We start from the raw sequence: 22,650 nt of genomic DNA, 5'->3' as shown, positions 1-22,650 counted from the left end.
ACACTTTGTGAACGAGGACACTTTTCTGACGCCCCGCGGAGCGTCGTTATACGCAAAGTTGAAATGACTGTATGACCATGACGGATGACCGGTCTGGATTCACAGGATCCATGAGCTATAAAGTCTGAAGAGAATTTCGATTGGTCACTGCTGGGAAGACCACCACACCAAAATCTAGTGGTAAAGCATTACTGGCCGGTTGCAGGGATCCCTGGTTGGATTGCAGATGGTAGCAGTCAATCTTTCCTCCTTTCGATTTAAACTTAACTCATGAATGGCTTGCTTCGTGCTTCTCTATTTTCTTTCAAGATCCTCACAAAGAGATCCCCACTGCTGGATGCTGTCTATTCGCAACGGCCAGAAGTGGAGGATAAGAACCGCTACGCCAATGTGTTCGCTGGTAAGTGCTAAACCTGAGGAGTAAAGAATTTTATTTGTTCTATTTAGCTGGTCAAAACCGTTCTTCGATGCATATACTGATACTTCCACAGATAGCAGGGCATTTAGGGTGTTTCATGCCATGCTTGTCGATCCAAGTCAATACACAATAGATAGCATAGAATGCAAAAGTTTAAAAAGGGGGAACGGCGAGCGATAGTTGATTATGAGATACGTGTATGGCCTTTATATGTCCCCAAGCCATCAGTGCCAAGCTACTTTTAGTGTTAGCACTGTGCATGACTGGGGCAACTCTTTGTGCCAAGATTTGCCCGCATCATGCTGTGCTGTGCTGTGTTTTTACTGGGTGCATAGCTGACGACACTCGCGTAGTCCTGCCCAGGGTTGATGACAAACCAGGCTCGGACTACATCAATGCCAACTACATTGATGTAAGCTGGACGTGCCGATACATGTCCTTGCCCTGCATCGCCACAGTGTACCATCCTTACCTGATTTACTCGCTGCACTGTTGTTATACTTCAAAGTACCTGGGTTGCAAAGCATGTAATTATGATGTTCGCCAAGTGTGTTGGTTTGGGATATGTGCTGACCCAATATATGATTCTCTACTGAAGAATTTATTTATAAGAGGAACAGACTCTGCATGCACTACCATTTTTTGCTGTCCTGGTGGCCAAATCATTCTCTCACAGTTCTGGCTTTATAAGAACTCATGACCAACACAGAGCTGTAATATGGACCTCTTAACATAATGTACTTCTGTCTTCATTCCGAACGATGATACTACTCTTGACAATTTCATGACCTCCGTGTATCTAACTGATACCATGCTCCTCTGTCCTTCCAGGGATTTGAATGCAAGCGCGAGTACATTGCCACCCAAGGTGAGAGCTGACCAATAATACATGTTCTGCTTGGCATTCCAAATACGTATATATAGCCTGGATTCTTCACCAGTGTATTTTCCCAACGTCTGATGCCAATCTGGTGTAGATTGTAAAGGTTTCCAGTACGCCTTTTGTTTGCGGGCCAGCGTTGGGCCAGCGTACAAATAATCTACCTGATGATGTTTTTTCAGAACTCAGACGATGGTTTTGATTGTGTTTTGATGGCACAGCAGACACCAAGTCACTTCCCATACACAACAGGGAAAGAGGCCTCCCCCCGCCCCTAACCCTCCACAGCATGCTTGTACTCGATCGCATTCCACTCTATTTAATTTTCATTGGAATTCATGAACATGCATGTACATGTCTCTCCCTGGGTTTCTTCTGCCGCATTTTCTAGGCCCTCAAGGCAACACGTGTGATGATTTCTGGTGCATGGTCTGGAAAGACAACGTGAAAACCATCACAATGCTGACCAGGCTAGAGGAGAGGGCAAAGGTACATTGACTCCGCACAACTCAGAATATCTTGATTCCATGTTGAGTGCAGTTGCGGGCCGGAGGGGAGGGGTGTGTGGGAAGGCAAAATGGTTCATTGTGAAGTACATGCTACGTTTCAATTATACTGCATATTCTAGACTCTGCCCCCTACCCCCGTATCGCCTTAGGAGCTGCTTCTGCATCTTGATCACTGAGGGTGGTAGGAGATGTGGAAAGAGCGACCTCTTTCCCAGTCTAAAGTGAACGGCGCATTATTACATTTTTTCTAGACTCTGTAATAACACACCTCTTTCTTGCCACGGCTAGGCATACTTGAACTCGGTTACATGATTGCAAAATATAGAATCTGGTGTAAGAAAGGGTTGGACTTTCTCTAAGGCAAGTTATTGTAATCCTGTGTAGGTAACTCTAATGTAAGGGATTGCTTTCTGTCTTGCGTTGGAATTCGCCGCAGGTGAAGTGCAACCAGTATTGGCCCAATACTGGTACGCGTTGCTACGGCGATATCTCCGTGACAGCCTCCGGCGTGAAGGAGACGAGTGATTACACAATCCGAACATTCAAGCTTGTGAAGGTAAGTGACATGCAAACATGTGGAACGTTCATAAATAACATATGTTATGGGAACGAAAATAGTGACCGTGTGATCCTTTCCTGTAATGCAGAACAGGAAATCTCTAATGATCATTCTGATTCTAGCTTGTCACTTTTAATTGGGCAATCTCCTGAGCTGGATGTCTGAACGGCCAACATCAGGGCTGCCACTTGATTTTCGGAAGCGCTCTGGTTTTTACAGATTGTGCTGACAAACTGAGCAAAAACAATCTTCACTTTCTTAGTAGGGTTATCCGCGAAAATGCCTTGATCTGGTGTATTCTGTTCTATTCCTAGAGTGATCTACCGGAATCGGAATTGGTCGGCACTGAGCGCATAGTCACCCAGTTCCACTTCACGTCGTGGCCCGACTACGGTGTGCCACTGCTGACGGCGCCACTGCTGTCATTCCTGCGGCGTGTGCGTCATCACCAGCCTCACAACTCCTGCCCTGGTTGTCCGATTGTGATGCACTGCAGGTGAGCAATGGTGCTTATGCAGAATACTGCCCGCCATGTGGTCTTCAGGGGCAAGTCCACTATAACGGTACACACTGTGATACCAATACTGCATCAAAGGTCATAAACTGTGTACGTTCATACCCACAAATGTACTACAACTTGCTGTACCTGCCAAATATAGGACAAGTCGCCCTCAGGAAGGTGGCGGCCATGTTTTATGCATAAACGGCATTGCCGTTCTTACAGCATGGGCATGGCTGTACTGTAAGACTACTAATGTTCGGCCCATTCAAACTTCGGCCTCTCAGGGCTAAAACCCATTTCAGCCAGATCGAATTTTCGGCCTGTACTGCTGCGGCCTGTATACACTGTCACACTAAATCTTGCAAAACCAAATTTCGGCTGCAACAAATTTTCGGCCTAATATGATCAGGCCGAAAATAGCTGAAAATATATATGCGGCGAATATTTGTTGAACTGCAATAATCGATAAGAGAAGGGATTGCTCATTTATGTCAGGAATACCATAGTTTAAAGTCCACCAGATCTTATGTCAGGCGAGGATTCAATGAGACCAGTATAATCATCACCTGTGTGGGTTTTGTGGGATTGGACTTTGGGGTTCGCAATGGGCAGGACAGGAGAGGAGGGTGATGAGAAAAAACCGGATGACAAGTCTTGTTGTCATAGGTTTTTAACCCTTTCAGTGCCAGCAGGCCAGATGCACGTGGTTGGCCGGGCCATTTTCATGAAAAATCTGATTTTTTTCAAATTAGTCGTAGCAACTCAAACCGACTTGTTTCATGGAAAGGGACATGTTTTGAGAGATTCCACAAATTTTGAAGGCTCTACAGCATATAAAAGGTGTGTTTCTGAGCAAAACTAAAACAGCACTTTTTAGCTAATTGCGCTAAAATGTGTTACATATAATTTTATTGCATCTCATCGCATATTGTATATAGCTGTCTGATAGTGTCCATACCATAATATAAACAGTGCCTCATTGACAATCGTCTGTCATAGGTAGTGGCACAGTCAGCTTCCCATCATAGATGGATGCATTCCAGCAATAACCTGATGTGCAGCACAGGGCAAAAATCTTGATACCGAAATGGGACCGCTTGTTCGGTATTATATTGTTTGATACCCAATCGCCCTTTGAACAAAATCAGTTCTTCATCAACACATATCTGGCGTTTTGGTATGTACACGTGCTTGAAGCGGCCCACAAGTAAATCGAATAATGGCTTTACCTTTCTCAGACGGCCATCCTGGTTATCGGCTTCATTGTTCCAGAAGTGCAGGCATTGCATTATGAGTTGGAAACGGTTGCGCGTCATGAGGGCCGGAAATCCAGGTGTGCCGATCGTAGCATCAGAGCTCCAATAATAGGTTCATTTGGGACTTGTACACCAGACCACTCAGTAAGTACAGGGCAATAAATATCTTCATCTCTGGCACTGTCACTGGCACCCAGGAGCGCAGCCTGGAAAATGGCCCGGCAATGGAACGGGCTATGCACTGCGCCGCATACCGGTTCGTTTCGGTGACGAGCAGTTGCCAGAATTCCAGTACAAAATAAAGGTTCACAAACCAGTATGGTGTGGCATCTTCTGGTGGCTGTACTGTGATGCCAGGCCGTGCAGAGAATTCAGGAATAGTCGGTTTGTCATTTCTTTTCCTCCAAGCTGCATCGTCACGTGCTGCAGGAGAATTGTCTGGTCCGTGTACACAAGTTTGTGCATCGACAAATATATCTTCATGACCAGCGTTCGTGTCTGCGACCTGCGCTGGCGTAGCTTGTGTCGCTGCGCCCTGCTGAAGCTCGACATTGACATCTCCGACATCCTCAGGGCCGTCCAAGGCGACAACGGCAGCGGGTGCGACATCGACCACGGCGGACTCATCCGCAGAATTAGTTCCGTCACGATCGCGAACGGCTATGTCCGCATCCGAGTCATCGCCTTCACTATTGCAGCTCCAGTCATCACTGTCAGAGTCCATGATGGACTGGAGCACCTCCTCAGCCGACATGCGGCGACTCGCCATGTCTGACTGACAGCTAGAAAGACCTGAAGTACGTTCCGTCAATCAAATAGACCGATCCCCTTATTATTGTCTGGGTTCGAGCAAGGGGGCAACTCCGCAGTCGCGTGGGATCCTGCTGCACACACGCGACCAACCTCACCTCGGCCGTGCGCGACTTCTCGCATGCGAAGTGCAGAGCACGTGAAATCTACATGCAGTGCAAGCCTGTCTACAAAAATGTCACAAGGACTTTGAGCTGTTTTGTTTTTGTTCAGACGTCTTCCTTTTTACGACTTCAGGATGCCTTCTCAGGATCATTGCTGCGTTCCTCACTGTCAGAACAGGAGGACGATGCAAACAAGTCATTTCACTCCTTTCCTCGTGTGGAGCCACAGCGGCCTGGAGCAGCGGATCCAGGCTATGCCCCGTGAGGAAGGGCGTAGTTTTAGGGTCACTCTGAATAGTTGCAGCGATCATTTCGATCCCGAAATCGAAATCGTTTTGCCCAGCTCTACAAGGGCAGGATGAGTCCAGGAACCCGAACAGCTGTCCTACGGTACCAGGTTTGCTTTTCGCAAGAGAGTGGAGTCTGGACGCCCTGCTCCCCATGCTCGCAAAACAGTATTTGCTGAGCCTAGTGCAGTTCGGTCATGGAAGTGCAGCGTCTGCATCACGAGCTCCCCATGCTCCCAAACCAGTATTTTGCTGAGAGGCAACGGTACTTTGAGTTGGAAAGGAAGCTGGCTTAGTGCAGTTTGGTCCTGTAATGGAAGTGCAGCATCTGCATCAGGAGCTGGCAGCAAGTAGAGCTCGTGTACAGAGTCTCGTGGAGCAGTTGGACGATGTGAGGACTGGGGTGAAGAAAGCCGAAAAACAGCTTACGTACAGTAACATAAAGAAAGACTCTGAGCCGCTCCAGTTTCTGACTGGTTTGCCTTCAGGTGTTTGGACTGCTCTGTGGGACTTCTTTGAGCCTAGCCGAGAAAATGTACTGCGCCGCGCCAGATCTGCGAAGACGGAAACTGAGGGACGGCGGATACAGTTGGAGGTGGCCGTAAATCGCCAATGAGCATGTAATGGAGGATCAGCTGCTATTGGCATTGATCTGTCGAAGCCTGGGCCGAATGGAACAGAAGCTGGCATGCGTGGCACAAGTTAATCATCCGTTTCACGGTATATAGCTAGCTGAGCTGGAAAGATGTCTTGTTCCTCCGTTTGGGCATGATCCCCATTTGGGCGAGCTGGCGAGATGTTCAGTCATCGATGCCATGCACCGCAAGACATTCTGCATTGTGGATGAAACAGTTCTATTTTGCCATGCACTTAGGGTTCTCGCACCGGCACGGCACAACAAGACCCAACAGATCCTTGCGCTCGTATTTTCTCCCATGGTAACATTGCTGATCACAACACCCAGTAGCCAGTCGCAGATGCAACCAAATCAACCAGGTTCTCTTACTCTTTTTTTCCAATACTGAAACCAAGGTATACCAATATTTGCATTGAATGCAGTGATGATTTCAATACTGTCCACCAGTACAACGCATTACCAGACTGGCATATAATCATGATAATATTATCCATTTCGCAATCACTGTCATTGCTTTCTTAGATCTCCAATCATCAATATCGGACCATAAACCGTCTATCATCTTATATTATATCATCATTAATATCCTGCTACTATCCTCCTCTAACGATGAGCTCGAAGAAACGAAACAGCTGTCTTGAGGCGTAAACAATATCTGTCAACGGAAGTGTCCTTGCTGTGCTGGTGTGTTTATGCTTCGTGCATTAGTTCGGCCAAGAGCGCATGGTGGTGGCGGGTTGAGGATGTAGTACAGCGGAGTATGACTGAAAGCTCTGTCACAATGTATTTTATTAGGAAGGTATAGAAACAGAAAAAAACTGTATCTTGATCTTGGGCGTAAACAGCCCGTCTCACATTAAATATACTAGAAAATAGTTCACTCTGAACATGCAGTCTTCCTAAGAGAGAGAGAGAGGGGGGGGGGGGTATATTCATACTCATACTTGTTCGAAAGAACCGAACACACACTTTGTTGCAGACAGCGGCAAGCTTTGGCCATCGTACTTCGAAGAGGGAGCAATCCACTGCGCTACGCTTGCGATTAACAGCAAGCTTCGATCTTTCAAAGGTACGACTCATCACTGGCTCTGGGGTAATGTTCCTGGAACAAATGCCCCATTGCCGACTGCGGGCCAGGGAGCACGCAATCTGCCTTCCTGGGCGAGAAGTGTTCCAGCACAAGAAGCAGCACGAATACATGCTTACAAAGACCACCATCACCACCAGCCGGCACACAGCACTTCAAACACCATCCACTCCTTCCATGTGTTTGCACTGTCCTCCTCTATAATCTAGCTCTTCACGCTCAACAAATACCACGCACTGCTCATCGTTTTTTTTTTATGCTTCCTCTGGGTTGGCTAGCCCTTCGACTTGACAAAACAGCGATCACCACTGCTATCGTCACCTCATAGCAGTCGCTTCCACCAGTGGCTTTTCCTGTCTTTGCAAGGTGTCCAAGGATGGCTGCTGTTGTCACTACAGGCAAATCAGAAGTACTTTAGTGGCTGATTTCCAACCAGATCGTTGGAAAATCGATTTTTCCACTTCAGGGCTGCTGATCGCGATCGCGACTTGGTGACTTCGCAGCACCACGGTTACCTTCATAGAAGCTCTGGAGAGGAAAAGGCAGACCAGAAAAAGGTTACTATTATCTTCAGCACCGATCTCAAGGAGAAAGAAATACGGTCTGCTGTAGCCTAGGCACAAAATAAATCTCACAACACGATTCGCGATTCGAATATAAATACCAACAACAAAAAAACTCACCTCTGGAGTAACTCCTGTTTGTGGCCCGAGATCGTTCTCTCCCGCGCCTTGAAAAAATCCTGCAGCTGCATCACAGTCCATGTCTCTCTCGAAGACTCTGCTCCTACCAGCAGGAGGTTCAGCACCGCTCGAAGCCATCGCAAACCACTTGAACTAAGCAGAAGACATTCCAAAACAAACCTGAAACACACTGTCAAAGATGCTGTCACGTTCAAAAACTAGCTCGATCGCGAGTGAGGTTGCCCCCGTGCTCGAACCCAGTACAATAAGGGGATCGGTCTATTGTTTCTGAATCGAAATATGTTTTTAGCACGCGCTCTGAATGTATGCTCCCGCGCCCATACTTACTCAGACACGGCGAGTGAGGTCTCATTCAGTCGGGGAAACTCCCTAGTTTCCCCTCGAAGAGCCACACTCGGTCTAGCTAGATCGTAGCGCATGGCCGGTGAGATATAGTAGTGCGCACTACGAGGACGAGATAACTCGTCCTTGGCCACTCGCGTGGGGGTCTGTAGGACGAGTTATCTCGTGCTTGGCACTGAAAGGGTTAAGGTTGGTGTATATATGTGTGTGTGTGTGTGTGTGTGTGTGTGTGTGTGTGTGTGTGTGTGTGTGTGTTTGTGTGTGTGTGTGTTTGTGTGTGTGTGTGTGTGTGTGTGTTTGTGTGTGTGTGTGTGTGTGTGTGTGTGTGTGTGTGTGTGTGTGTGTGTGTATGTCCATGTGTGTCAATATCTGTATGTGTGTTTGTGGCCTATGCGTGTACATGCATACATGCATGCTTGTATGCTTGTGTGGACGTGTGTGTGTGTACTTTTTATTTAGTGCTGGTATTGGACGAACAGGCACACTGATTGCCATAGACTCACAGCTACGACAAGCACATGCTACGGGTGCACTGGATCCCTATACCTATGTACTGGGAATGAGAGGACAGAGATCTACCATGGTGCAGACCAAGGTTAGTGATGCAGACTCAATCATTGAGACACAGCGTTTACACATACGTGTTGGGCTCTTCTCTTCATCACTTCCGCATGTATTGCCATGATGAAAGCGTTGTGTTTGCATGTGCATGTTTTACTGCCATTTCACCAGTAATGTTTTCCAAGTCCAACATCTTTCTCTAACATTACTGCTCAATGAAACCTGATCAAGGTAGTCAGCTCTGCACCCTGTTGTGGTGAAAATCCCAATGGTTGCACGGCTAGAGCTGCACAGTGCTTGGGACGTACTTGCCTCACACGATCGGACTTTATTGACCAGCACTACAGTATTGTAAGACACAATAATCAGTATATCAAGTTGACTTTCATGCCGTAGAATGTCTCGGTACTCCTTGTCAGTTTTGTGCTAGATTGTGCACGTCTGACTGTTCAAAATCTGGTTTAGTTGGTGGACTCGATCGTATAACTTGTGCCCACAATTTCCATGTTACAATAATCGGTCTATTTGTGTTTCTACCCTATCCAGGAGCAATATTTCTTCCTGCACTGTGCTATACAAGATGCAGTACACTACGGCAGTACTGCGGTTGGCGGCGACGGCATTGCGATGGATATTGAAGATTGCCTTACGATGGATAGCGGCACATCGTGCAATGCATTTTCCGAGTTCGAGGTAAGTCACTTGACAGCGCAGCCACAAGCTAAAATATTCATTAGTCTGAGTGAAAGTCTGAACAAAAAATTGACTATCACCAACAGGACTCGAACCAGGGACCTTTGCTGGTGAAGCTAAAAATGCAAAAAATATAAAAAAAACACATGGGTGCGAGTTACGTGACTTTTTCAATCTTGATATCTTTGAGCTCATTGTCAAGCTGAAACCTTTATTATTTTAGGTCGGAGATTTGGGTTATGTGTCCTGCGAGATGTAGATGAAATGAATACAGCAAGAGATTGATGTCTCGTCTGTCTTGCACTTGAAAATTCGCCCTGTCCGCTCTTTTAGTCCTTTTACCACTGCCAGACCTCGACGCCCGTCCACTAGGGCATTTTGGCCAAAAACGAAAATTCTGAATTTGACAGATATTGCTCTGTTTTCAACTCAGAGTGCCACTAAGCTGTCGGAAAAAAAATTCACCCCCAAACACACTAGACAGTTGTCGACAGGGTTTGTTTGTTTATCAATGTTTTGCGGAATTTAGTATAATTCCCTTTGACACTTACATTGCCTTCCACAGTTGTAAGCGAGGCTAAGCAAACAGTTTCGCATGGGCTTAGCAAAGATAATTATGCCACAGGTTATGTCATATTAGTGCCTGCGCACCAACATGTATAATAGATAGAGTTAAAACCATCCATGTGACAACAACATATAAAATCTTCCATGTCCGTGAGGATTTTCCGTTGGATCAAGGGTTTGCTTGCAATATGGAAATGGCTACCCATTGAGGTTTGCTGTATATGTTCACAGCCTGTGGTGCTTGACAAAGCATCGCACTATGCGAAGCACTGGTTTCCCGGGACAGGCCGGACACTGAAACCGCGCATCGGGACCGGGGCCAGACTTGGCGCACGCGCAGCATTCTTTCTGCGAATTCGACCTGCACGGTGTCCCAGGAATTTTCTCTGGCTGGTGCTGGGCTAATGCATAGTGAGCTGGTACAGGTGTGGCAGGGTTCTGATGGGCCTGTGCTGCTAGCTGACGTTTGCCTTCACCAAGTAGTGAGTTGTAGACAGACCAGAGAAAGTCAGTGTGCTTTTCGCGACGGTACGTTGGGCCTTCTTCCATAATATGGGTTGCAACTTTTTATATCGCTTCTGGGTTTTCCTGGTGGCGGTGTAAAATGATATCATACCACCGTTTCTGTCCACTCCGCCCATGTTCAGGTTGTAGTCGTGAACACCTGTTAGCTTTTTGATAGACTTGCCACCTCGGTCGCGTTTCCTGGTGTCGGTGATGATCGGTCCATGAATGGTGGTGAGGAAATGAACTGATTTCGTATCCTTAAGCTTAACGAACATCAGACGATTGCTGCTGCTGCTGTGAATAAACTCACCCTTGGCCAGCTTGTAATTGCTCTCTTCAGCAAGCTCCGCCGGTTTTTGCGAACGGTTCCACACGCAGATGTGCCAAGCTCAGCCCGATATTGGGGAAGTTCAATACTTGAATAGCAGATATCAATAAATAGCTAGTAGCCCGTATTCTCCATTGATTCCATAAGTTTGGCGACAACCGCCCCAGACTTCCTTAGTTTGCGAACTATATCAGCTGGAAAGGTGTCGTCATGTCCAACGTAAATGATGAAGCAGACCATGTAGCCAGTAGACTCACACAGAGCGATTACTTTTACGCCAAAGCGCGCACGCTTGGAAGGAACATACTGACGGAATTGAAGTCTCCCGAGCCAGGCTAACAGCTCCTCATCAATGGAAATATGTTCATGGGGACTATATGCATCTACGAATCTGGACACCATTGGGTCAATCAGCGGACGAAGCTTAGCGAGCTTGTCTTGCACATCTAGATGTTCATTGCCAGCAAAATGAAGACATTGTAGAATCATAAGCTATCTGTCTCGTGCCAGGGACTGACTGTAAATACGAGTTGAGAGCAAAGGATCTTCTGTCCAATACAAGTCGATCTCTGGCTTCACTATCAATCCCAAGTTCAAGTAGAGTGCGAGAAATACCCTCATTTCCGGAGCGGTGACTGGAATCCATCTTCTGGCGTGTGTGCTCTGGGAGATTATCACGATGCTTTGGTCAGGTACTGATTTGCGAACCGATTTGTTTCTATGACAAGCAGCTGGAAGAACTCTTCGGTAAGAAATAGCTTGGCATAGTCATATGGTGTAGGATTTTCAGGCATATCCTGTTGTATGCCAGCATTTGCACTGAATGGAGAAACTGTTGGGATGTTGTCCATTTTAGCCCAGATACCTCAACAAATACAAAACACTAAGAACAAATCACACAGTATCCTAAGCTTCTGCCCATTTCAAATTCAAAAACGAACGCGAAGAAAAAACCTCTACAATTCAGCGGATCTCATGGGCCGATGTGACCAACCGCTTTATTCAGCACAAGCCACTTTCAGCACAAGCTGAATTGAGCTTGTTTTGTGTGACCGCGGCCAAACGAAAGTTGCTACGAAGATCCGTCCAAACACGACCGAAACAGAGCAGATCTACGAAAATATTTTTCTTCACCTGGAGTACTAAAATACTGATGTTTTACAACTCCCTGTCTTGACTCTTCACACCCTCGCGGCCGCCGCGTCGACCCACTACGAAAAACTTCACGAGTTGTGCACAACCTCACGGTTTACGAATATTCGTTAGCTTCTTTCGTTAAATATTCGTTACGGCGCTATGAATTTTCGTTGTGCACAATCTCTCTAATATACGTTCTTAGTGGCTGGGCGTCATTCTCAAGGACGCAAATATACGTCCTTAGCGGTGAATGGGTTAAAACTCTGTCAACAGTATAACTGACAGACGAAACTGTTCTATCAGTTTTACTCTTCAGAACGTACTCGTACTGTTTAATGGTGTGTGCGTTTTCTCCAGCTACTGCAATCATCTGATTTCAAGCTACCACTGAAGCAGGGTACGTTGATCAAGGACCGCACAAGAACCAGCAACATTCCATGTAAGGGCTGTGTTTATTAGTAAAAAAGAAAGAAAAAGAAGAGCATTCGCGGATATCAATTTGATTGTGCCTGGATCGCATTGTTTGGAGAATGTTAATTTTCTTGTCTCAATTTTCATTCGGGGCCCAAGATATTTCACCAATGGACGATGCTGGTGTCAAAGTGCATAACATATTGCCAGATACAAGCTTGGTGACGCACAGGATGTAGAGAAACATGTTCAATGATAATAAGATCCTTGCAAACATGCTGCGATGGCGGTATTCCAAGATAAAGCAAGGTGGTCCCTGTTGACATAACACTATACCACTCACTATATGCACATTGAGTTTTCTGAAAGAAGTTATGTATCTATGGAACAATCTCACCATCCAAGATTTGGCAGAAGAGGAAACACATCATTCATCTTGGCCACCCTGTAAGAAGATCTTAGGGTCTGTTGGGAATGCCCAAGTAAAATAATAAAATACAATACAATACAAAAAATCTGGAAACTTGTTATCCAACACTCATCAGTCATTACATGCAGGTGCTAGGATAAGGATACCGGTATGTGGAGTGAGCCTGGCTGTGATTGCTAGGCGAACGTTCTTGCTCTTCAGCGTTCATTGCTTACAGTGAATTGGCTTTCCCCGCACTGTTCCTACTGCAGACAACCATAACAGAGTGCGGCTGCAACCAATACCGGGAGTCGACGGTTCCGACTACATCAATGCATCCTATATTGATGTAAGTGCAAACAGTATGACCTCATCTGTTTCCATATAAGTACAGTTGATGATGAATAACAACATCATTTACTAGACAACCATTACTGTATAGCAGGACATTTTCGGACGGGACTATTTCCGGACAAAGCCGAATTTCAACCTTTCGTACGGATTCTATTTTCGTACAGTGCTGCGTGTTTAATGCACGTGCTTCGCATGCAGTACGCGCATGCCAAGGCGCATAGTGCATGCATGTTATGGCTAGCAAGCTGTACTATGAACTGCACTGCGCCACATACACTACGCGTACCCACTAGTCCTGAACGGGAGCCGGTTCATGATGTACATCACGTGTAGGGTACATAATTTCACATGAACAAATTTTAGTACGGAATTCATTTTAGTACAAAAGAGGCCGTGTACGAAATCGTACGAAAATTGATTCCATCCGAACATTTCCTGCTATTCAGTATGTCGCGAACTGTGCCGAAAAGACCGTTAGAACCATTGGCGTCCAGTCTGGGCTAGAGGGTCACACTATAACGCATAGAGATGTCAATGTGCTGTATGTTGATGCACTCACAGTTGAACCAGTGCAAGCAACACAGCCAACATTGTCCTTAATGATGATGCCTACATACTCTTCCAACACCCATATAGGGAATTCAATTGTACTGTGTTGGCCAAATGAAAGACCCACGAGTCAAAAGTAGCGCAGCCTTCCATTTAAGATCCCAAGAAACCATTAGAGGGCCGCAGTGGCTGCATGAGTCTTGTCACTGTGTTCAGCTCGTAGGCCGGAAGTCTCTGGCCATGATTGTACACGGACAGTTTCCAGATGTCATGACTGACTCTACATGTATGTGTGTATTGGTCTGTACTTTGTCAGTCTTGGAACACCAGACAGGGTTTCATCACTGCTGAAACACCGACCAAGAAGACCAGTGCTATTTTCTGGAACATGATCTGGCGCGAGCGTGTATGCATCATTGTTGCTATGGAGACGGGAGACAAGAAGGTATGTTTTGTGCCTTTGGTGGTTGGGTTCTTTTCAAATCTCTATGATATATGGAGATCGAGAGAAGGAGCAAGAGAAATTAGTTTACCTAAAGCAGAGAGGAGCTAGAACAGTGCAAATAAAAAACAGCTAAAATCAAGGATGATATTGTATGATCAGAATGTACACTAAAACCTGTCAAGGCGACCGCAGTTGGTATATCGGACGAAGCAACCACCTGTGCCGGAAGACCACTCCAATTAGGATCAAGTGACGCTATTTCAAAACCAAATCACCCTGGATAAGGAGACCACCTGGTAACAAAGACCATGTTTTGTAGGTGCTTTGAGTGGTCATCTTAGAGAGGGTTCACTGTCCAGTCAACATCGCTTATAACGACACTCGGCAGGGCATCAAAAAGTGTCCTTATTCGCGAAGTGTCATTATACCCGAAGTCTCATTATTTGCATTACAGTTGGAAGGGGCTTTGCTCTGGGCATGGAAATGCTGTCGCTATTCGCGAATTGTCGTTAAATCCGCAGTTGTTATTAGCGAAGTTGACTGTAATAGCAATCAGATGAATAAGTGCATGGAAGAATCATTTCAGTGGGAAACTCTCGACCAGAGGTCATGGCACTGTTTTCATCTACCTTCCTATTTAAAATGGCTCTGTCATGCCATAGAATGCTGAATAAAATCTAACGAGCTGAAAGTTATGACACCAAAGCTTTACCAGTGTTCTTTTGTTTTGCAGAAAATGTATAAATACTTCAAATTAAAAAAAGTAAATAGCTGTACAAAGCGTACAATGGCTTTCACATTCCGGCACGTTCCCAACTGTATCTTCCATGTGTTTCCCCACTGTATCTTCCATGTGTCTCTCTTTCAATCCGGTGTAGGATGACTGCGCAGTGTACTGGCCCAAGGTGGTGCAGAAGTCATTGCTACTGGAGACGTACTCTGTGAACCTGGTGTCCTCTGAAGCTGTCCTGTGTGGCAGTGATACATCGAAAACTGCAGCAGTACAACGGCTCACACTCCAGTTGTCTCATGAGCAGGTATGAGTAAGTGTCAATGCAGTTTTGGTTCCGTGTGACATCATTGCACTCCATACAAGTTGTTAAGTGGAAGGCAATGGTTGTCATGGTACCATTCTTCTATACATTGCAAGAGAACTGCTCTGGCTTCACTCTCATCTCTTTTATGAATGTTTGCAGGAAATATGACAATATTCCATACGAGTACATAAAGTTATTGGGATGCCCTCCGTTACATTGGTGAATTGCTTTCTTTACTGAACTCAGCCACACCCAGCCGCCTATACAATTGTGTTGAGGCACACAACCAGCCCTTAGGAAGCGGGTTTTGTGTCAGACCATCAATTTACCAAGATAGCGCAGTGGCACATACAGTAGCAGAGCCAAGCAGCCAGGGTGAAGCAGTAAATCACCGCAACATTACCCAAATAGTTTAGCACCTTATGCAGCAATGGACAATAAGCTTCGGAATCGGGCCCATGCCTGCCTGCTGGTGTGATATTTTATGTCGATCAAGGAAGAGTCGAGTTCAGCAACATATTCTGTGATATTTGAACAAAGGCAGAAGAGAACAGAGACTCTCTGTTCTCTTCTGCTTTTGTGGTATTGCTGCATTCTTTTGGTGTGGAGCACTCTAGCCAATCTGGGAATTCTCGCTCTTTTTGTATTCTGTGATGTTTGCGTGTCTTGGTCATAATACTTTTGACAGTTTGAAGAAGAACGTAACCTGATCATCTATCACGTGCCACACTGGACAGCTACTGACGTCCAGACCTACCCGAACCCGGCAGATGTGCTGATGATGCTCAGTGCTGTGCAGAGTGATGTGGCCGAGGCGGAGTCGGCTGCTCCCGTGCTTCTCCACTGTCGGTAAGCTGGTGTGCTAGAACATCTGGGGATAATCTTACCTCTTACGCTTGCAGTGGACTGCCACACAACTGCTCGAGCTCTCCAGTTCCGCTTTCTTGTTCCGATTAGCCCTGCTAAGTCAAATTAACTAAATTAATGCCTCGTTTATCCGGGCGGTCCGGCACCGGGCCCTGCCCCGTAACTTTGATATGCACGTAACTCCAAAGCAAATACATTTTGTCGGGGAAAGGCTATAGATATGGCATGTGACACACAAAAAGTGACAAAAAGTAATATTTCACGTAATGTTTCCATTGAAACTCTCCCAAAGGGTGTCCGGTAGACCGAAGTGCCCGTAACTTCAGGTCCTGAAAACCGAGGTATGATTGTACCTACAGTACAGTCATAGAAAACTGGCGTCTCAAAATTCTGGTGTCACCCATGTATAGTTGTAGATACGGCGAAAACATCAGTACTAAATCCTACATTGTGTGACCTGCGCTATCATTTCTTTGCCGCATTCGAGCCGCCGAGAAAGATCCAAGGATTGGGAATTTGAAATTCAGGATGGTTTTATAAAATTAGGACATGCAGACCACAGCAAAATAATATATCGAGAAGCAGGTTCAAAACTTAGATGTTTCAGGAGCTCTCTCTCTCTCTCTCTCTCTCTCTCACCCTGACCAGTATTGAAGGTTATTCATCAGGTCCGCCGAAACCGATCCGGGTGGTCAGCCCATGGCCAAACCAACGTTTTGGCCACCAACGTGTGTTTACAGGGGCGTCGGAACCGGTGCGCCAGGTGTGGCCAAACACGCACCAATAATTTTCGAAGTTTTTTTTCTTCTTTTTTCGACGGGAACCGGCCTCTTGCATGGGCAGAACTAACACAATGATACATTTCAATTTTTGAAGTAGCACCAAAATATGGCCTTTTAGGCATTTTCAAAAAAAATCACGGAGGACAACCCCCGGACCCCCTCTCACACTTTGGCCGCACCAATGTTAAACTGCTTCCGACGCCCCTTGTTTACTGGTGAGGAGGTCACCGGTATGCACAAAGTACTGTATAGCAGGACATTTTCCGACAGAATTTATTTTCGTACGATTTCGTACACGGCCTCTTTTGTACTAAAATTAATTCCATACTAAAATTTGTTCATGTGAAACTATGTACACTGTACATGCGTACGGCTTGCGAACACGTGCAGTTAGCACGCAGCACTGTCCGGAAACGAGAGAGCTTGGAAGCTCAGGGCCCTACGCTATGCTTTTTGCCTTGATGACCTAGACAAAAAAAAGCATAGGGATTAGGGGTGAAACGATTAGTTCGAATATTCGAGTATTCGTTCGAAAATTTCGAACGAGCGAGTATTCGAAATTTTGCACTCGATCGTTTTTTTGTTTTTGTTTTTGTTTTTTTCGTATTGGCATTCTATTTTTCAAAAACTGTTGTTATACCGCTCGTCCACTGTACATGGTATGCATGCCTTATGCATGCCTTTGAGTCAGTATTTTATGACTTGGACGATTCGATCACCACAGCAAGTAAGGATCTGAGATATGAAAGTACTTATGAAAATCTTTACTTTACACTCTGTACAAGACGTTAGCAACTTTTGCTCTATGTTCACAGATAATTTCTCCCGAATTGGTCGAGAACTCACACATCTAGCGCTTTTGGATTTTGATAAATACTCGAAATAATCGGATACTCAATCGAATATTATGAACGAGTGATCGATTGGTCAAAATAGATACTCGTTTCACCCCTAATAGGGATGTTATAAATTCTTTAAAAAAATCCTTTTTTTTAGACATAACCTGGGATTCGAACCCGCACTATCGCGCGCCCTGCATGCATCCCCCGATACACTTCGCATACATACTAATTCTTCCAAGTTGTTTCACATTGTGATCTCGCATTTGAAAGCCCTATTTGAATATGCATTGTGGCCAGCCGTCTTTGATGGCACGGTACGGTAGGGGATAGGTACGGGACAGGTACGATTGAGGGTAATACGACACCGTCTCCCGTACCGTACCGTACCATCCAACACAGCTGGCCACATACAGCTGCCCGCAATATTCAAATAGGGCTTTCAAACGTAAGATAATAACGTGAAGCAACTTGGAAGAATGGGTATGAATGCGAAGTGTATGGGGGAATGCATGTAGGGCGATAGTGCGGGTTCGAATCCCAGGATATGCCTGAAAAAAAGGAGAATTGAAAAATTTATAACATCCTATGCTTTTTTTGCCGTCAGATACGGATAGCGCCAGGCGTGACACAAACAAACAAACAAACACACAAACAAACACACAAACAAACACACAAATACCAAATTAAAGCTTTGTGGACCCTGGCTAGCGCCAGACGTTACTGAAGTAACGTCTTCTGCATAGCTACGGGAATAAAATCCGTCTGAAAGGTCGAGTTTTGGCTTTGTCCGAAAATAAGTCCGTCCCAAAATTTCCTGCCATACAGTATGAAAAGTTAGTGTATGGCTGGACCAGTGAAGAACTGCTTCCACCGCTCCTGTTCCGTGTGTGCACTGTTCCTTACAGGGATGGTAGCTCATTGTGTGGAACGCTGGTCAGTGTGGCTGTGTGCCTGGAGCATTACCGGGATGTTCAGCAGATTGACGTTCTCCAAGCTGTCCTCAACCTGAGAGCCCAGCGCATGGGTACCGTACCAAGCAAGGTATGTACACTTGATGGCTCCATTCTTCATGGAAAGGATTAAACTAGCTGAGTCCAAAATTCTCTACCAGTAGTCTAAGCCAAATGTGCAAAGACAAATCGTTCTGCATTTCACCAAAGATATTCCAAACGCTTCGCTTTTTGGAACTCAAGCGGCCTCTGGATGCTATCCCTCTTGTGACGTTAACACCCTAAATGTGCCCATTATCAAACAATCCTTTAGATGGTAGTTCTCCTGACGGATTCCACCTAGATGCAACTTAGAGGGTTTAGAAACGCAATCCTGGAGGCATTCCGAGACCTCTTGAACACACATTGTCCGAATAAAGAAAGGTAAAAATGATGTGAACTGACCTAGGTCAGCTGAAATCATTTTTACCAGTGCTTAGATTCGAACCCATTGAATCCTGATCTGTGTTTGATGCATCACACTAATCCTGATCTTCATTCGATACATCGAACTTATCCTGATCTTCATTCGATACATCGAACTAATCCTGATCTTCACTCGATACATCGAACTTGCACTAATACGACAAATCTTATGGATCTTGGCCAGCATTCAACAAATCGAACACGGCCAAGGGAAAGACGAGCACACGACTTAATGATTTGAATATTGTAAAATAGAGAGGTTCCAGGCTCTCCAATAAAGTACTGAGCGCCGGAAGGCAGAGCTAATTTCAACAAGAATAAGCAGATGAAAAAGTTGATTTAACTCCGAGTTTCACGCACTGAGTGATCATCAGAAAATAGTTATCAGAAAACAGATCATCAGAAAACAGCTGTTAACTGCTGATCGCTTTAATTCATGAAAATAAAAGGAAAAAAACTGTTTTTGTCTGCTTATTCCTTTTGCAACTTTGAATATTGCATTGACTTTGGATGTTTGTGGTCCTTTCGACTTTATGTGTTCATTTCAGGAGCTCTACAGATATATCTACGAGTGCCTGCGAGTACGGCTTATGCCTTGATTCCGCTCCGTTGCCTGCTGAACCTTGCAAGGATGTGCCAAGTTTCAAAGGAGGATAAGAATTTGCAGATCAGACAATTCAAGATAGCTTTGAAGACTCCACTTTGCGGCTTTGCACGCGCATGATTACGAGGCAAATCCACCCCACTCGTTCCGCCTTTTCTGAACTTACTCCCACGCATAAGATGCTGCCCGGAATCTCCCAATACATGGACTCGCCAGTTGTTGAAGTTGAACTGTTACTAATATGCTGCTGAGAGAATGCATCTCTCGTTGCACACATAATAACCCCAAACACGTTAAGTTATTCAATTGGCTTGCCAGCCACCTCAAACCCCTCAAAGAATTCCTACATTTACCATCGCTTTGCTCAAGGCATTTTCGACGACCACCAGCCGACCAGCCGACGGCCACCAGCCACAGTGAGTTCCCTTCGGGTACGGACACGATAATTTACTTTTTTTACTTTACCAGCCACGTGTTATGTATCACCTGTGCCATTGAGTTGACAGGTCTTCCAGTTTCAGCAATACAGAAGTGTTCGATCAATTATGTGTTATGTGCTGTGGAAGAGGATGTGTGTGTGTGTGTGTGTGTGTGTGTGTGTGTGTGTGTGTGTGTGTGTGTGTGTGTGTGTGTGTGTGTGTGTGTGTGTGTGTGTGTGTGTGTGTGTGTGTTGGGGGTGGGTTGTTTGCATGGGGGATGCTGGGGAGGGGATGTCAGTGTGTGTACTACCTTCTTTTGGTGATTCTGTTTTAAAGTGGGCTACCCGGTATGTAAGATGTGTCCGTGCACTCCACACAAAGTCATTTGCCAGACACGATTGGGTGTGCATGACGTCATGAACTCGTAAATGATTTCCAAACACTTATAATACATTGTAGAATCACCATAGGAAGGTAGTGGAACGAGAAGCGGCACCTCAAATAGCGCATCATGGATGCTCATCAGTCAAGGTCGCGCCAAATGGAGAAGTCAAAGCACGTATGCCAGCAACAGTGCACAATGTTTGATTAGAGTCAACTTGGCTAATAACGACTGCGGATATAACGACAATTCGCGAATAACGACAGAATGTCCATGCCCAGAGCGAAGTCCCATACAACTGTAATACATAATACAAATTATAATGAGACTTCGGGTATAACAACACTTTGCGAATAAGGACACTTTTTTGATACCCTGCCGAGTGTCGTTATAAGCGAAGTTGACTGTAACATCAGATCTTCATTATAAAAGTACACAATGTACATGCAGTCAGCGGCATGTCACATGTATAGCGTTGCAGACATCCAGTCATGCGTTCCAAATGACCTTGGCACGATGAGCGAACAGGTTGATCAGCATAGTGTTGACTACGGGCAAAAGTAAGATCCACGGAAAGAAACAAAAAAAAACGGTTTGGAACAAGATTATGACAAAGCCTAGTAGTCTCAGATGCTTATTTAACTAAACGTTTCCGAGACAGCAGCCTAGAATGTAGCAACAAGGAAGACTAGTTGTAAGAAATTTTCCTAGTATGTCGACATGCCTGAGTAAACGGTGATTGCAGGGCACACAACAAAAAGGAACTTGAGGATTCGTTCAGAACAGTTTTCTTGTTACAATTAACCAGTAAAATATAACCGTTCTCCATTCACAGATACAGAAACCTACTTCACAGCTCACTGCTGAAATGACAGACGCACGAATTGTCACACCCGGGATACACCATAATTATTATAATTATCGTAAAAGAAAAACACGCACTCGGCGGATCTGGTAGTGCCAGCCTGCGAGGCGGCTAGAACTAACTTTACCTCGTAATGACGTCATCACACGATGTCATGATGTGCGTACTTATTGTGGTGGTTCTCGTGCGGGGCGAGATCGGTGATGGTGATGGTGACGTCACGGCGTTTGCGCTTCCTGCGCGAGCTGATTTTGGCAAGGACGACGTTCTCATACTTGAGGTGGTTGGCAAGGGAAGAGCGGTCGTTGTGGTACCGGGGTACGTGGTGGTATCCTTGGAGTACGAGCGGCACCAGCGTGACCGGATCCCATTTGTGAGCAATGCGCAGACTGTTTGTGAGCCGTTGGCTGTAATACCTTGCGAAGCATGGCGAGCCAACGCGCGGCGCTCCGAAGTTGATCATGCGGACGTCCATGCGTCTGTTGACTTTTAGATCCAGTGCCGCCAACACGGCCAGCGCGCCTCCCATGGAGTGGCCTGTGACGTATACACGGCTTGTGCGGTACATGGCGCGACCACGGCGTACCAGATCCCAGACACGGCTGCGCAACGCCATGTAAGCATTGTAGAAGCCACGGTGAACCTTACCAGCGCTCGTAAACAAGCCAGTGGGCGTCCGTTTCCCGATCTTCAGATTAACCTTGAACCAGTTTTTGGCATTCGGGCCATCTGTGCCGCGGAACGCAACCACAAGAGCGCTTAGCTTGGGGTCGAAGCCAACATATGCGACCAGATGCAGGGGTTTGAAGTAGATTCTTTCAAGCAGCTTGAAGCCTTTGACCAGAACATTTTGGCAGGCCTGGCAACGCCATCCCGTGAGCGGTGTCCTCGTGTGATAGGCAATAGCGCTGTACCATATCATCTTCTTGGCTAGATGTCTGTCGTACGGGTACGAGTTGCTGCCAACAGGGCACGGGCGGAATACTCTCACGATGGCGCTACCCAGACGCCTGAAGAAGCTTCGTCTGCGTCGCGAAGTGCGACGCCGTCTGCGTCTCCGACTCCAGGCGTCACTGGAGTCAGCGAGTAGGGCAATGACTAGCAGGGTAACGAGCAGCACTTTGAAGTTCATGGCGACCGCGGGCCTGAGGTTGCCACGCTGGCTAACGGCTAACTAACTGTCCTGTGGTGATTCACCTCCGTGCACAATGTTGGTAGATGCAGCCTGCGATCTGGTACATGGAGTGGAGGTCTTCAGCAGAACCAACACAGGCCGGTGGTGTTCGTGCACTACACCCTACCACTAGCAGCAGTGCAAGTTCCTTAGTGTGCCCAGTTCGGTGGGAAGCGCAAGGGGAGCGGCTATAAAAATTTCTTCCGA

The 22,650-nt window shown here is 46.1% G+C and overlaps 2 protein-coding genes across 2 annotated transcripts in view; one reads left to right on the top strand and one right to left on the bottom strand.

Annotated features, from left to right (window-relative positions):
* Nucleotides 1-20,146, top strand: part of LOC135810343 (uncharacterized) — a 46,823-nt gene extending 26,677 nt beyond the window's left edge. The window contains exons 24-38 of the mRNA XM_065323833.1: nt 310-400; nt 754-830; nt 1,250-1,286; nt 1,690-1,787; nt 2,244-2,363; nt 2,681-2,862; nt 8,555-8,690; nt 9,203-9,349; nt 12,246-12,327; nt 12,981-13,057; nt 13,928-14,056; nt 14,935-15,093; nt 15,782-15,942; nt 18,490-18,625; nt 19,548-20,146. Of these exons, the coding sequence (XP_065179905.1) occupies nt 310-400; nt 754-830; nt 1,250-1,286; nt 1,690-1,787; nt 2,244-2,363; nt 2,681-2,862; nt 8,555-8,690; nt 9,203-9,349; nt 12,246-12,327; nt 12,981-13,057; nt 13,928-14,056; nt 14,935-15,093; nt 15,782-15,942; nt 18,490-18,625; nt 19,548-19,598 (1,683 nt within the window). The 3' untranslated portion in view covers nt 19,599-20,146. The remainder of the gene's footprint in view (nt 1-309; nt 401-753; nt 831-1,249; nt 1,287-1,689; nt 1,788-2,243; nt 2,364-2,680; nt 2,863-8,554; nt 8,691-9,202; nt 9,350-12,245; nt 12,328-12,980; nt 13,058-13,927; nt 14,057-14,934; nt 15,094-15,781; nt 15,943-18,489; nt 18,626-19,547) is intronic.
* A 781-nt stretch (nt 20,147-20,927) lies between these two features.
* On the bottom strand, nt 20,928-22,650 carry LOC135810344 (uncharacterized). The gene has a single exon (XM_065323834.1). It carries the CDS (start codon nt 22,399-22,401, stop codon nt 21,412-21,414), a length of 990 nt encoding a protein of 329 aa, XP_065179906.1. The 5' UTR covers nt 22,402-22,650; the 3' UTR covers nt 20,928-21,411.

This window comes from Sycon ciliatum, chromosome 2, assembly GCF_964019385.1.
Source record: "Sycon ciliatum chromosome 2, ocSycCili1.1, whole genome shotgun sequence".
Taxonomy (NCBI): domain Eukaryota; kingdom Metazoa; phylum Porifera; class Calcarea; order Leucosolenida; family Sycettidae; genus Sycon; species Sycon ciliatum.
Note: the sequence above shows the minus strand (reverse complement) of the source record. Positions and strands in the feature narration are given on the sequence as shown.